The sequence below is a fragment of the Megascapheus bottae genome, chromosome 2, assembly GCF_031878675.1.
Source record: "Megascapheus bottae isolate mThoBot1 chromosome 2, mThoBot2.hap1, whole genome shotgun sequence".
Taxonomy (NCBI): domain Eukaryota; kingdom Metazoa; phylum Chordata; class Mammalia; order Rodentia; family Geomyidae; genus Megascapheus; species Megascapheus bottae.
The window spans coordinates 726,466-742,660 of record NC_143510.1 but is presented as its reverse complement, the minus strand read 5'-3'; the positions used below and the strand labels follow the sequence as shown (position 1 = coordinate 742,660).

The window sequence follows — 16,195 nt, the reverse complement described above, 5'->3', positions numbered from 1 at the left end:
AACACAGACAAGCATAGTTAGAAGCCAGTCAGAGCAGGAAAGTCTGTGAAACCCTGTTCTCAATTAACCACCAAAAAGCTAAAAGTGGATCTATTGCTTAAGTGACAGAGTAGTAGCCTTGAGCAAAAAAGCCCAGGGACAGCACCCAGGCCCAGTTAAAATAAATCAGTTAAAAATACTGAATTTACCCATATGATATTAATCATTTCCTCTGGTGTAATGTAGTCTACCAAAGACATACTTTGACTTTCCAAGTCTGGATTAGTGAGTATTTTAGGAAGAATTCAAGGAATATTATACAGTAATCTTACAAAATAGTGTCATATACATGTCTGAAATTTTATATTATGGTGGATGCTTCCAGTAATGAGTCCACCACCATCTTGTCAGGGAGAGTGGTACATGCAGGTAATCCCAGTACTCAGGGAAATTCCAGTCCTGCTGGGGCTACACAGCAAAACCTATCATTTTAAATATACAGCTTGGTTGTGTGATTTTACAGTAGCTAATTTGTGACAATAGAACAAGGCAGTTATTTCTAAAGAAAAGATGGAAGAAAATGGAAGGAATAGTTAAAATGGATGTCTTCACTTGGGATCTTAAGCAATATGTAGCAGGCTATTCTAGTTCATCAGAGTCCTTGTATGGTTTGCAAAGACAGATATATTTACTGTCATAAAAACGTTTGGGGGATGGAATTGGAATATTTTTTCCAGCACTGCATTTATTTATATATAGCTCTATTGGAAAAAGTAGACATTCCTTTGAATTTACTAGAAAGAAATTGTAGATGTATGCTTTAGACAGAAATCTAAGAAGTTGTGCATAGATTCAATTAAATTTTTGGTATAGGAAGTGACTGGAATTTGCTACTTAAAAGTTAGTGATGGATGATCCACTGGTAAATTCCTCTATAATGAAAGTATTTATGGGCAAAAAAATTGTTTTATACTTCTTACTTTTGCACATGTCTTCTTACTTACTATTACCTAGTGAAGGAGAATTTATTTCCTGATTTGTAAGTTAGACACTTAGTAAATAGTGCCTCTGGCTTAGTTCCTGCTGCTCTGCCTTCTTTTCTCGGTGGCGGCTTAACTACAGAAAGCAGTTTTCACTACCCATCTTTCTACTGCATTACGAAGAGGAATGTCTGCCTGTGCTGTGCGTGGTTTTGCTTGCTCTGTCTTGTCATTGACTCTGATAAATATGCCTGACTCAGTACAAAATTTTGTCAAATTTTAACCTCTTCTCCCTCCCTCTCTCCTTCCCTCCCTTCCTTCATTTTTATTTCCTTTCTGTTCTTTCCTTTCTACCTTCCCTTTACTCCCCACCCTTCCTTGTTTTCCCTTCCCCTTTCTTTTCTCATGATACTGAGTTTGAACTCAGGGTCTTGCATTTACGAGGCCAGTGCTGTACCCCTTGAATCATGCCTCCAGCCCTCACAAGTGACATTTTCTTTCTTTCTTTTTTTTTTCTTTCCATTCCTAGAGTTTGGACTCAGGGCCTGAGCACTGTCCTTGGGCATTCCTTAAGGCTAGTGCTCTACCACTTGAGCCACAGCGCCACTTCTGGCTTTTTCTGTGTATGTAGTACTGAGGAATCGAACCTGGGTCTTCGTGCATGCTAGGCAATCACTCTATCACTAGGCCACACTAGCCCCACAGGTGACATTTCCTATCTCTCTCCATTACTGATTTTTATCTTGTACTTGGAAAGAATATTTTCAGCGGTCACCTGTAGCACTCAATGTGCACCCATGATCAAACATGCTATGAGCACATTTTGTTACCATGTTGATTTCCCAGTGTTAGGTCAGGTGATTATTGAAAACAAGATATAACAATGATGACAAATACGTTATAATGACTCATTTCCCATATAGTTCTTATTTTTTCTTTATGTAATATGCAGCTATGTTATTAACTACTTACATATACATTTATAGTTGTCTTATTTTCTCAAGTGTCATTTTTCAGTGATGTCTACCTTTCCTTGAAATCCTTTTATATGTGTGTGTGAGTACGCTCACACACATGCATGTGCCAGTACTGGGCTTGAACTTAGAGCCTCACACTCTCACTTAGCTTTTCATACAAAGTTAGCACTCTACCATTTGAGTCGCAGCTCCACTTGTAGTTTTTAGTGGCTACTTGGAGATAAGTATCTCACAGACATTCTTGCCTAGGCTGGCTTTGTACTGTGATCCTCTCATCTCACCAAAGTCTGCCTATGCCAGCCTTTTCAGTGCTGGGATTACAGGCACGAGCTACCAGTGCCTGGCAATATTTGTTTTGATCGACTTTTCTTAAGGAGTGTTAAATTTCTAATAAAGTTTACTGGAAAGTACAGAGTATGATGGTGTCTACAAAGGATATCAGTTTACCTTTAGTGTTTGTTCTTGGTAGGTAGGGTGTGTTCTAGAGCATTGGCAAATAGGTAACCATACGTATTCAACAATACATTAAAGCACTCATGTAATAAAGCACTCATTTATTACATAAAACATTAAAAAATGATTATGAGAAACACATGAAAAGGTGACTAGGAATGAGAGAATTTATGCATTTTTAGGAAACTCAAATACAGTATCAAATTGTGGCCTAATGAGCCGATTCCATACCTGTGACCCCAGCTACCCAGGTAGAGGCTCCAGATAGAAGACTCAGTGCTTAAAGCCAGCCAAGCCACAAAAGTCTATGAGACTCTCACCTCAAATAAACCATCAGGAAACTAGAAGTAGAGTTGTAGTTTGAGTGGCAGAATGGCAGCCTTGAGAGGAAAAGCCCAGGTCCTGAGTTCAAGACCCAGTACTGGTGCAAAAAAAAAAATGTAGCCTGAAAAGTGCTCTCTTCCAACTATGCATTAGAGCTTTTTCCTTTCTTCTTCCAAATTTTACATTGAAACTAAATCCCCAAGCAATGAACCCGTTGGTTGGGGTCTTTAGAGGATGGGTCGATGTTAAGGCTCTGTCCTTAATGGAGGAGATTCTAGAAAGACTTGAAGGTAAACATGACCCTTCCATGTTCTACCATGTGAGGGGACAATATCTCATATGCATCATTTTGGCAGCAGAGAGACTGGAACCTAAAGCAGACACTACACCTACTAGCATCTTGAGCTTGTATTTCCTAGCTTCTGGAGCTATAAGAAATAAGTTTTTATTACTTAGAAATTTACACTCTGATATTTTGTGATCACCACCAAGAGAGGTTGTCCCGTGTACTTGGATCTTTGGTTTCCAAGGCCACTGTGAAGGGTGTTAGGCTGGGTGGTACATGGGAAGAGAACTGTGATGCTAATTCACATGGGAGTGGTTGACTTAGAACTGCTTCAGCTTAGCTCGGTGGCTCATGTCTGGCACCTTAGCAGATCTACAGGATCTTATGAGGAGACCACATTATTAAGGTAGAATGCATACTGCAGTGTTTCTTTGTGCGTGCTTCATTTCTTCATCAGTCCCTGTGGCCCAAGCCCTGTTTAAGGATGGGCAATGCACATGTGCCTACATTTCCATGCTGATTGGAAATACGACACTGGGCTGAAGTAAATATGTCACTACTGTAGCTCTTATTATGGTTTGGTTTTATTAAAAGTAAGATTAATATTATTGGACTTTGGGGAAAGTTCACTGAGTCAATTTAATCTTTTCAATTATATCTTTAGATTTTCTTCACAAATACTGTTGAATGTGTTGGCACATGAATGAGGAAGTATCTGTAACTCACTTTGTGTTAAGCTTATTAAATTTTTTGTTTCAGATTATCCTTGGTCCTATTCAGACTTTGAACCTTATAGGTAAAAGATAATTGTGTGTTACCCACTCACCTAATACACAAAGTATAAAGTCTATTTGATTAGTAGACCATTGCATATACAGACATGAGTTATCAAGCTTCCTTGGGAAAAATCGAATGCAATTTATGCCTATAATCCTGGCTGCACTGGAGGCTATGATATGAGTGAGAATCCTTGTGTTTTGAATTCAGCCTAGGCTGGAAAATCAGTGTGACACTTATCCCCAAATAACCACGAAAAAAAAGACAATAGAGCCATGGCTCAAGTGGTAGAGCACCCATCCCTGAGTGAGAAAGCTCAGGGACACCACTGAGGCCTGAGTTCAAGCCCCAGTTCACACACATACAAAATTGAAGAAGTTAAAAAAAGCAATAGCTACTCCTTTTCTTCTCAGATCTTCCTTCTAGATTCAAGTACACTGTGATAGCACTATAGCCCTGTTTGGACCATTGTTGTATTAATTTTCTCTAAAATAACATTGGTATGGATTAAAAACGCCAGACTTTCATATTTTAGTAACACTCATTTAAAATTTTGTTTCTATTTTTACTATAACAGACATGTCTGAACATTTCCTTATGAGGCCTTTAATTCAGAACCACAGCAAATGATTTCCTTTTTATGTATGTGTGTGTGTGAGTTATGGTGCTTGATCTCAGGGCCTGGGCACCATTTTTGAGCTTTTTTGCTCAGTGCTAGAGCTCTACCACTTTGAGTCTCAGCTCTACTAGTTTTCTGGTGGTTAATTGGAGATGAGTCTTCATGGACTTTCCTACCCATGCTGGCTCTGAAATCTTCAGATTTCAACCTCCTTAGTAGCTAGAATTGTAGGCATGAGCCACTTTCAGAAACACATTTCACTATCATAATTTTACCATTTGTCCAAAAGGAACTTATAATTAATGTTTCTTTATAACCAAACTGATTGTATGCAATACTTGATTAAATTCTCATATAGCTTGGCATTACTGGCCTTAAATATAAATGAGAAGTGAAGGTGGAAATTAATTCAGTAAGTAAAGAACTTCAATTTCATACTCAAACTGGTTCCATGTCTCCCAAATGTAAATTTAATTAAATTAAATTATTGTACTGACACAAATATACAATGCTTAAGAACAGTTTTCTTTAATAATTGTAGCTTTATTTCATTAAAAGAAATCTCTGGTATACATTACCTGAAATGTGAAATGGTATCCCCTTTGTATAACAGCTCAATAATAATTACATTACATTTTTTAAATGTCTTTCTTTAAAAGTATATCTTTGAAAAGAAAAAGTTACCTGCTGATGCACTGATTTATGAATAAATGATTTGTCTGGCACTGAAGTTCTAGTGGATGAGCCTCAGCTCTCTAAAAGAAGCTTTTAAAGGATGGCTGCCAAGTATGACAACTTCTTCTGTCCCTTTTACTTTTGCATTCTTGTCACGACTGTAACTGTTCCCTGAGGAGATTCCCCAGATGCCAGCACCCCATGACCGCAGTATAGCTCTAGCAGATTGGTTTTACTAACCATAAAGACAGAAAAATAGTGTGAGTGTGTGAATGAGCCTCACGTCAATCAAACAGCGCCTAGTAATTGATGCCTGTCTATAGATTTTCTCAAGGATTTTTGAGCAAGGCACAGTGGGTCAGGGCTGTAATCCTCTACTTAGGGAAGCAGCATATGGTTTAAGGCCAGCCTGGACAAAGAGATCTCTAGAGGCCATTCCAGCTAACGGCTGTGCATGATGGCACATAGCTGCTGTCTTCCCGTCTCAGGGAGCACAGTACTGGACACAGTGGTGGGTGCCTGTCATCCCCAGGGACAGGGGACAGGGATCCCAGCGCAGACCTGCTTGGGTATGAAGTGAGAGACCCTATCTTTGAAATAACAATGCAGCAAGTTGCTAGAGGTGTGGCTCAAGTGGAAGAGCGTGTGCATAACAAAAATGAGGTTCTCAGTTCCACCACAAAACTGCCCCACCCCCCAAAAAAATCCGTGGATTTTGTATTCTGCCATTCCTGAGATGCAGTGTCAACTATTTGCTAGTCCCATGGATCTTAACAAATTTGTGCTTTTTATAACCAGTTTTAAAAAGGTTAAATTTGGGTTGTTAATCCTTTCATATTTATGAAAGCTCTCAATGCAGATCCTGTACACAGTATCTAGAAAAAAAGAAGCTGATAGATACAATTAAAGTATTTTTAAGTAATGTATAACTCTAAGTCAAAAATGGTGAGTTAAGCCACCATAGCCCAGCTGGGCTTAACAGATATACACAGAGTCTTCCAGCCAATGGCGAAACTTTGCACATTTTTCTCAGCAGCACATGGAACACACTCCAAAATAGATCATATAAGAGTTCATACAGAAAAGTTAAGCAGATACAAGAGGACTGATAGAATCCCATGCATTCTATCTGACCACAGTTGAGTCAGACTAATTCTGAACAATGCAGTAAAAGTCAAAAAACATTCAAACACCTGGAAGTGGAACAACACACTTCTGAATAACACCTGGGTTACAGATCAGACCAGAAAAGAAATTCAAAACTTCCTTGAATGTAATGACAAGAGACATCACAAAGGAACTTAGGGGACACAGCAAAGGTGTAAGGGGTGGGTTAAAGGAGACAGAAAAAGAGGTCTGCAGGCAGGAGTCACTCACCAGGTGCAGACAGGAAACATTGTAGCGAATGCACCCCTAGCAGTGGGAAAGGCACAAGTCCCTAGTGGAGTTTCCTTATACATTATGATCAAGTAAGCTTCATCCCACAGATGCAAGGCTGGTTTAACATTCACAAATCAATTAATGTAATACATCGTATCAATAGAGCTAAGTATAAGAATCATATAGAATTTCTCTGGACGCAGAGAAGGCATTTGACAAAATACAACATCCATTCATGTTGAAAGCACTAGAAAAAATAGGAATAAGAGGTACAGTCCTTAAAATAATTAAAGCCATACATGACAAACCTACAGTCAGTATTATACTAAGTGGAGAAAGATTGGAACCATTTACCTTAAAATCAGGAACTAGACAAGGATACCCACTCTCTCCATTTCTCTTCAATATAGTGCTGGAACCCTTAGCCAGAGCAATAAGGCAAGAAAAGGACATCAAAGGGATCCACATAGAGAAAGAAGAAATCTGTTCGCAGATGACATGATCCTCTACCTGAGTGACCCAATAAGCTCCATTCCCAAACTCCTAGAATTAATAAACCACTTTAGCAAAGTGGCAGGATACAAAATTAACCTTCAGAAGTCAGTAGCCTTCTTGTACACCAACAATACGCAAACAGAAGGCCAAATCAAGAAAGTGATCCCCAAAAGAATAAAATACTAATGAAAACTATAAAAGCCTAATGAAAGAAATTAAAGAGGACACTAGGAAATGGAAAGACATCCCATGCTCATGGGTAGGAAGAACCAATATAGTGAAAATGGCCATACTGCCAAAATTGATATACAAATTCAATGCAATCCCCATCAAAATCCCAAAGACATTCTTTACTGAAATAGAAGATACAATCCAAAGTTTCATATGGAACAAGAAAAGACCCAGAATAGCCAAAACAATTCTAGGCAAAAAGAGCAGTGCTGGTGGTATTACAATACCAGACTTCAAACTCTACTATAGAGCCATAATAACAAAAACAGCATGGTATTGGCACAAAAATAGACCAGAAGATCAGTGGAACAGAATAGAAGACCCAGAAATAGAACCATATACCTATAGTCAACTTGTATTTGACAAAGGATCCAAAGATATACAGTGGAAGAAACATAGCCTATTCAATTATTGATGCTGGCAAAACCGGGCAGCCACATGCAGAAAATTAAAAATTGACCCTAGCCTTTTGCCATGCACAAGTATTAACTCAAAATGGATCAAAGACCTCAATGTCACAACAGAAATCTTGAAATTGCTACACAATAAGAGTTGGAGAGACCCTGGAACTCATAGGCACAGGCAAAAGATTCCTGAACAGAATCCCAGGGTCACAACAGATTGGAGGGAGACTCGATAAATGGGACTACCTAAAAATAAAAAGTTTCTGCACAAATAAAAGCATAGTCACTAAAGTAGAGAGACAGCCAATCAACTGGGAAAAGATATTTACCAATAATACATCAGACAAATGCTTAATATCCAGTATCTACAGGGAACTCAAGAAACTAATCCCCCCCAAATCCAACAAACTATTCACTAAATGGGCAAAGAAACTAAGACTTATCAAAAGAAGAGGTTAAGATGGCAGAAAAGCATATGAGAAATGTTCATCATCCATGGTCATAAAGTAACTGCAAATAAGATACCTCCTTACCCCAACAAGAATGGCCAAAATTTTGAACTCAGACAATGGACAGATGCTGGTGGGGTTGTGGAGAAAAAAAGAAGCCTACTGCACTGCTGGTGGGATTGTAAGCTAGTTCAGCCACTCTGGAAAGCAGTGTGGAGGTTTCTTAAAGAACTGAAAATTGAACTTCCCTGCAATACCATTCCTGGGTATCTATCCTAAACATCATAACCAAGATATGATAAGGACACCTGCTCAGCTATGTTCATCTTTGCCCTATTCACAATAGCCAGGCAATGGAAACAATCCAGATGCCCTACTGCAGATGGATGGATACAGAAAATGTGATACACACACACACACACAATGGAATTCTACATAGCCAACAGACAATATAAAGTAATGGCATTTGCAGGGAAGTGTGGATGAATCTAGAGCGAATCATGTTGAGTGAGACAAGTCAAGACCAAAGGAACAAAAGGCACATGGTATCCTTAATATGTGGATATTAGATCCAAACAGTACAAGAGCGAGGACTTAATATTTGCTTACCCAATGCTGTGGACATGGTACTGGATATAAACACAACAACATAGACATAAAAATTTATGACTCTATAGACATAATGTTTCATCACATAGATTAATATGTATATATGACATATAAACCCTCAGCCTAATTTTAATTACGTTCCAAAATCTAAGTGCCAGTGATTGTATATAGATTCCCTTCCTGAATACTTGTTTGTTAAACATGTCATTTGAAATATGTAAAAATCAATGTTAATAAATTCTTTAATAAAAAAATAGTTGAGCTGCCATTCTTGCTCTCACCCACCTCCTCTCCAATAAAGGAAGGAAGGGCACACAGAAGCCATTTTGTTTTTGTATTTCGTCTGTGGTGGTATGCATATTCGATTCCCAGTACTTATGTGTGTATGTCTGTGTGCAATTACATGTGTATGTGTGCTACTTGAGCCTCAGCTCCACTTTCCCTCTTGCCTACTAATTGGAAATAGTGTCTCATGGACTTTCCTGCTCAAGCTGGCTTCTAACATAATCCTCAGATCTCAGCCTCCTGAGTAGCTAGGACTATAGGCGTGATCACTGGCACTCAGCTTCCCTTATGCTTTTTATTTATGATATATCATCTCTTTAAGTATCTTATTAGCTGGGCATGGGTAACTCACGCCCAGACTAAAGCCAGCCTGGACAGAAAAGTCTTTTGATTCTTATCTCCAGTTAACCAGAAAAAGGCCTGGAGTGAAAATGTGGCTCAAGAGAGGTAGAGCACCAGCCTTGAGCAAAAAACTAAGGGCCAGTACATAGGCCCTAAGTTCAAGTTCAAGAATTACTAACACACACACACCATTAACTATTACTATGAAAATAGTAGTGTCTTTAAAATTCCAATAATTATTTTTTCTATTAGTGTTTTATTTAGCCCATTTAAGCCTAAATTGAGTATTTTTATGCCGTTTGAGGATGATATTTATCACCTTTAGATTCAGGTATTTGTCTGGTATGGTATCTTTGCATATTTTCTCATGAGAGTGTTACAGATTAATTAGGCATATAATTTCTGATACTGTGAAATTCTGTATCCATCTACCTCTAACTGCATGAAATACAAAATTCTACGTCTAGCTGAGTGCCTGTGGCTCATACTTGTATTCAGGAGGCTAAATCTGAGGATCATGGTTTGAAACCAGCTTGGGCAGAAAAGTCTTTTATTTCCAGTTACACACTCAAAAACAGGAAGTTCTAGCCTGGTGGTGGGGAGGAGACAAAACAAAACAAAACAACCTTCAAGGACAGTGCCTAGGCCCTGCGTTCAAACCCCATGCTGGACCAAAAAAAGAAAAGCTCTACTGTCTTAGGCTCGCACAGACTACTCATTCGTTGGCCAGCGCACATGGAACCCATCACTGCTCCGAATTGAATCATGTCATGATTTGCATCCCAGTTTAACTTTGTTTTTAAGGAAAAACCACATCTTTCATGTGATTTTTTTTTTACTCTTTTGAAAAACAAAGGATGAAAAGAACCAAACCATTCTAATTTAAAACAGGAATTACAGATTATCTCAACTCTGCTTACTGCTCCCAATATAGACAGCCTCCCTAAGCAGTGTGTTACATCAGTGTATCACAGGCAGAGGTCTGTTTTACAGACCTCTGTAGAATGTCAGATTAACTTCATGTTCAAAAGGAACTTCCTAAATCTGAAAAGGTATGAGGCTTTAGTAATGGAACAGGAGGTCTGTGAGCATCACCAGGTACCAGACTACCATCTGGCTCCTTTTATTGGAACTATTGATAGAGTAAGCTGGGCAGACTCTGGTGGCCACACCTGTAATCCTAGTTACTCAGGAGGCTGAAGGACTAAGGTTTAAAACAGGTCTAGAGAAGAGAGTCCATAAGACCTTTATCTCCAGTTAACCAGCAAAAAACTACACCTGAGTTCTGGATCACTCCCCTTGAGTGAAAAAACTAAGGGAGAATTCAAGTCCCAGTACAACCACGCCCCATGTATGTATGTATATATGTATATATATATATATATATGTATATATGTGTGTGTGTGCGTGTGTGTTTTATATACATACATATGTACATAACATATACATGTATTGTAATTATACATAACTCACATGTATTATATAATGCATTTAGTTACATATTATATATTATGATAATATATTATACTATATCACATATAACACAATGCCACATGTTATATAACTATATTACATGATATCTTATATACAATATATTATTATATTATTGTACTTAATATAATACATATATAATATATAAATTAATAAAATATAAATAAGTATAAATAAAATAGAAAAGTTGTTTTGTTATGAACCTCCATTCAAACTCCAATAGCTTAGTCAATCATAATTCTCTGAATTTATGTGTATTTTCATTAGCATATTTGATTGAAAGTAAACTTTCTAACTCTGTACATTATTATTACATATGACAAGATACTCCTTTATTTCTATAGATAGGTTTTTTTTTTCTTTTTCATGAAACTGTGGTAAAGTCTTGAGGCAAAAAGTAGTCTTATCTTTCAGTGTCCTTAACAATACTTTACTAGAGACCCACAGATAACTGGTTGTGGTTTTTCATCAAGTAAACAGTATGTTTTCCTAAGTCCAGTTTTGGCAAGCCAATAAGAAAAATTGTATGGAGAATATTTTCCAAATTTATGTAAAAAGACATCTCACCACCTTCTGACTTGTTTTCTAATTTTGACCCTTTGTCTTGTTTGAGACACCAGAAATCAGTGTAAATAGGATGATTAAAGAACTAGGAGCTTCAAATGTATGCCAAAGTAAGGTAATATTCAGAGACAGTTGTTCTGATCACATGGCTTAGAGAAATTTCTGGGATGTTCACATTCAACAGTTCCTTATTGATGAATGTCTTTGACTTAAGTCTAACCAAAAACTGCAACATTATTCTTTGTACATTTTTATTATATAGTGTTAACAAATTTAGTTGCAAACAAATAAAATACTTAAGCTAAAAAAAAAAAGAACTAGGAACTTGAGAGTTTTTGCTCCATGTGCCTTGGTTTTTACCATACTTCCCATTGTTTCCTTCAGTAACTACTTTAATGTTCCCTTTTGGGCAAATAAATCCTATCATCTCACCTCCTACTGACAGATTTTGTTTCAGAACCATAGTAATCATGCCATTGTGTTTCCTTGCAGCATCAAAGGCTTCTGGAGATGCTAGACACAGAGAAGGAACTGTTAAGAGAGAAAATAAAGGAAGCTTTGGTTCAGCAATCTCAAGAACAGAAGGTAATGTTTTTAAGTGAGCTCTGAGCACAGAAAGCATGTGTTCTCTTATCTCAAATAATTTATTAATATCTTATCATTTTCAGGAAATATTAGAAAAATGTTTGGAGGAAGAAAGACAAAAAAATAAAGAAACATTGGAATCTGCTGCAAAGGTATTTCCACTTCTAGTATTGGCTTGCTTTGTAAGTTGAATTAAAAATGAAATTCCCCAGTGGTACAGTATGGTCAATCTACTGTTTTATTTTGGGATAAAAACAAAAGTTTTTCCTGATTTCTCAAACATAGGATATAATATTCAGGTTCTTATTAAATTCCAATTGTATAAGATTTTGAATTTTTTAGAATGTAGATTGATTACTAATCTACTTAATGTAGATTAATTAATATATGCTTTGACACTAATACTCAGCCAGTATTTAATAGGTCTCACCATAGGTCTATGTGTATACCAGGAAAAGAGGTCTTTAAAGCTAAGTTTAAAACAAATCATCTAAGTAATGCATTCAGAAATACAAAAGGTAAACATATCAACAAATTTGCCTTTCACACTAACTTTTGTGTTTGATTTAAAAGTATATTTAACCAATAAGTATTGAGGAAAAGCTTGTTAGTAAACATGTATCTATCACTTTGCTGATATTAGTATGATTTTGTCTCAAAGAATTTAGTGAAAATATTCATATACTGGGGCTGGGAGTTTGGCCTAGTGGTAGAGTGTTTGCCTAGCATGCACAAAGACCTGGGTTCGATTCTCGGTGCCCCACATACATAGCAAAAAGCCGGAAGTGGTGCTGAGGCTCAAGTGGTAGAGTGCTAGCCTTGAGAAAGTCCAAGGACAGTGCTCAGGCCCTGAGCTCAAGCCCAGGACTGGCAAAAAAAAAAAAAAAACAACAAAAAAAAACATATACTAACAAGGGAAGAATTAATTATGAAAGCAATATGTCTACATAATAAAAAATTTTAAGCAACAAACTGCTTTTGAAAGCCTTAAAAGTAGCTAGTATTCTGAACCAGTTTGAAATTGATTTCCTTTTGTAAGGAAGACACATTGAAACTTCTTAGCAAGGGTGTGCCAGAAATGGTAGTTGACACTAATTTTAGGGAAATTGAAGTTAACCCATATTAGAAGCAGGAAAAGAATTAGTAGATTGAAACAAAGTACACTGGATATCCAGGCTAGATATAGTTTTGGTAAAAACAGATTCATAGTTATAGCTTGGAAATGAAGGAAATAGACGCTAAAGTGGATGCAAGCTGAACTCAACTTACATGTCTGGTGTGAGTGTCATAGGTAAAGGTCAGGCTGTAAATTCCCAGAGTACAGATTCAAGAATTGGGCACAGGTAAAAAGAGGAGGAGGAGGGGGAGGAGGAGGAAGAGGAGGAAAGGGGAGAAAGGGGAGGAGAAAAGAAAAGAAAATAGTTTGAAAGAGCTGGGTGCTGGTAGTTCACAGCTGTCATCCCATCTACTTGGAAGTCTGAGATCTGAGGATTACAGTTAGAAGCTATTATAGGCAGAGACTCTTATCTCTGACAGTCCAGCAGAAACAGAAAGTAGAGATGTGACTCGTGGTAGAATATTAGCTTTGAGCAAAAAAAAAAAAAAAGCAAGGGCAAGAGGCCTTGAATTCTAACCCAACTACTAGCACCAAAAGGAAAAACAAAAACATAAACAAAAAGCAGCATTCTTAGAAATTTTGTTTGCAAAATTTAAAATATAAAAATGTTTATTTCTTGCTTTTCAGTAAAGTGTTCTGCTGAGATTGATGAAAATATTAACAAAGGTGATTTTGTGTATGATATAAATAAAATATGCCAACATTTGAATATGTGCAAATGAGTAAATTTTCCAAACAAATGATTTACATATCAATAAATACTCATTCAGACTGCAAGCAAGAATTACAATATGCCAAAGGCCAAGATTCCTGCCTATAAATCCTAGCTACTCAGATCTGAGAACTGCAGTTCAAAGACAGCTGAGGCTGAAAAGTTAAGAATCTTATCTTCAATTTACCAACAAAAAATCTGACCTAGAAGCATGACAACAATGATAGAGTGACAGCCTTGCCCAAAAAAAGCTGCTGGGGTACAAGGTCCTGATTTGAAACCATAGTAAAATTAAAAAAAAAAAAAAAGAATTGTAACAGAATGTAGAAAATTTTGACATAATTTTCCTTATCATAGCTAATCTTTTAAAGTGACTACATTTTTAGTGAGGCTGGATTTTCATGCTACACTTTAACCAAAACAAAGGTTATTACTTAGTTAATATAAAAATCTAGCAGGTATAAAAATCTAGCTGTTTTATTAAGTCAAATACTAAAAAGGTTTACAAACATATAAGAATGCCCTCTCACTTTTTAAGTTTGGGAAGCCATAATTATTTTCATTAAATGTATATTTTGTTAATATATAATAGGTTTAATGTTATTAATTTTAAATAAATTAGTGGATAATTTTAATTTTTACTTGAGTATTACTATTAAATATAACTTGTTACTAAAATTAACTAGTTGAGTAATTACTAATATTTATAATCATGTGTGGATAATCATATATGTGCATATAATACACATTTTCACATAGTATATATGACATATGTACACATTAATTATACATACTGTATTATGTATATAATGCTATTATTTACATGGTATATACGTCATATATAAATATACATATATGTGGTTTACACACACATATAAAACACAAACAAGGACTCCTTGATATACTCAATAATTTTTAAGATTGTAAAGAGATCCAAAGATCTTGTGGTTTGAAACCCACAACCTTAGGCAAAGCTCAGTTTACTTGGAGTATAGGAATGCCAGATAAGTATGAATATTCATATTAAGAAAGTATTTTATGCAATTGTTCAATGTGTTTACAAGTAGTACTAGATTGTATAGTGTCTCATTCTCTGTATTCTAGCTTAACCACATTGTCCAGTCTTTCAGCTATGATTGCTTTATTCATTATTTGTTTTAAGCTTGAGAAGGATGCAGTGAAGGATATTGTTATGAAAGCTGTGGAAGAAGAAAGAAAAAACTTGGAAAAAATCCATGCTGAAGAAAGGGATTTATGGAAGACAGAACATGCACGAGATCAGGAGAAAGTGTCTCAGGCAATTCAGACTGCACTGCAAGAGCAAAGGAAGATAAGCCAGGTAAGCTAGGACTTTTTAAACACTTCTCTCCATGAGGTAAGCTTCCTTTATTCTTAGTATGTCTTACTTGAAATTGCCTTAGTTGACAAAATATTCTTTTTCCTATTACCTTTCAAACTAACAATATTTTGCTGTCCTCTCTCTCTCTGATACTCAAAATTTGATAACACCTTTATGTTCAAAAATGTCAGAACTCACAGTTACATTTAGTCATACTATGTATATTAAGTCTCATGGTTTCACTCTCCCTCTTCCCTCCCTTTCTCCTCTGCTTGCTCCTCTCCCCTCTCCCTGCTCCTTTTCTCTCTCCCTCTCTCCCATTTCTTCTTCTCCTCCCCTCTTTCCCTCCCTTCCCCCTCTTTCTTAATATCTCCTTCCTCCTCTCCTTTGATCCCCCTCCTTCCTCTCCCCTCTTCTCACCCCTCCTTTCATCTTCCCTCCCTTTCCTCCCACCCGACTCCTTTTTCTCCTTTTCTCTAGTTCTTCTTGCCTACTTTCCTCCTTTCTTCTACCTCCTTTTCTCTCTGTCTCCCCTCCATCTCTCTTTACTATCATACAGACACACAGTCAATAAAATGTTTATATATTTGCATAGAGAAATAGTGTGTGTCTATGTGCCTTTCATTGGTAGCAACAGTTAATAAAGCCTCATAAATTCTTCCTTTGGTCCCATAAAAGGACACGAAGATCAGCAGGCATGTCTTATGTGCAAAAGCATTTAAAAATAATATTTCAGTTACCTTTAAGAAGTTGTACAAAGGGGTTACAATTCAACCTGTCAGTTTCATGAATAAAGGCGTGTTGCTCAGTGGTCACTGTTCTATGATTCCTCCCATCTCCCAGCTCCTCCCCTCCCCTCAAGTTAACCTGGTTCCATTTTCACATCTGTATATTATGACTGTAGTCACCTATTCTTCCCCTCTCCCCTTGGCTTCATCCCTTTTCCCAGAACAACACATGTTTTGGCTTCCTAACATTTATTTTGTTAGGTTATAAGTTAGTTGTTTGGAGAAGTTATCACATTATGTGGGCAATTAAAAACCTAACCTCTTTTTGTTTTTCACAGTTGAATTTACAAAGCTCTATTTTCCTTGAATTTTAATATTTGTATAGGCAGAAATG

General features: G+C 36.8%; 1 protein-coding gene across 8 annotated transcripts in view; it reads left to right on the top strand.

Annotated features, from left to right (window-relative positions):
- The window catches only part of Ccdc91 (coiled-coil domain containing 91), a 182,718-nt gene that overhangs the window by 113,499 nt on the left and 53,024 nt on the right, over positions 1–16,195 (top strand). For all 8 annotated transcript variants that reach the window (XM_090319078.1, XM_090319123.1, XM_090319088.1 and 5 more), the window contains 3 exons: positions 11,813–11,905; positions 11,989–12,057; positions 14,897–15,073. In XM_090319078.1, the coding sequence (XP_090175204.1) occupies positions 11,813–11,905; positions 11,989–12,057; positions 14,897–15,073 (339 nt within the window). The remainder of the gene's footprint in view (positions 1–11,812; positions 11,906–11,988; positions 12,058–14,896; positions 15,074–16,195) is intronic.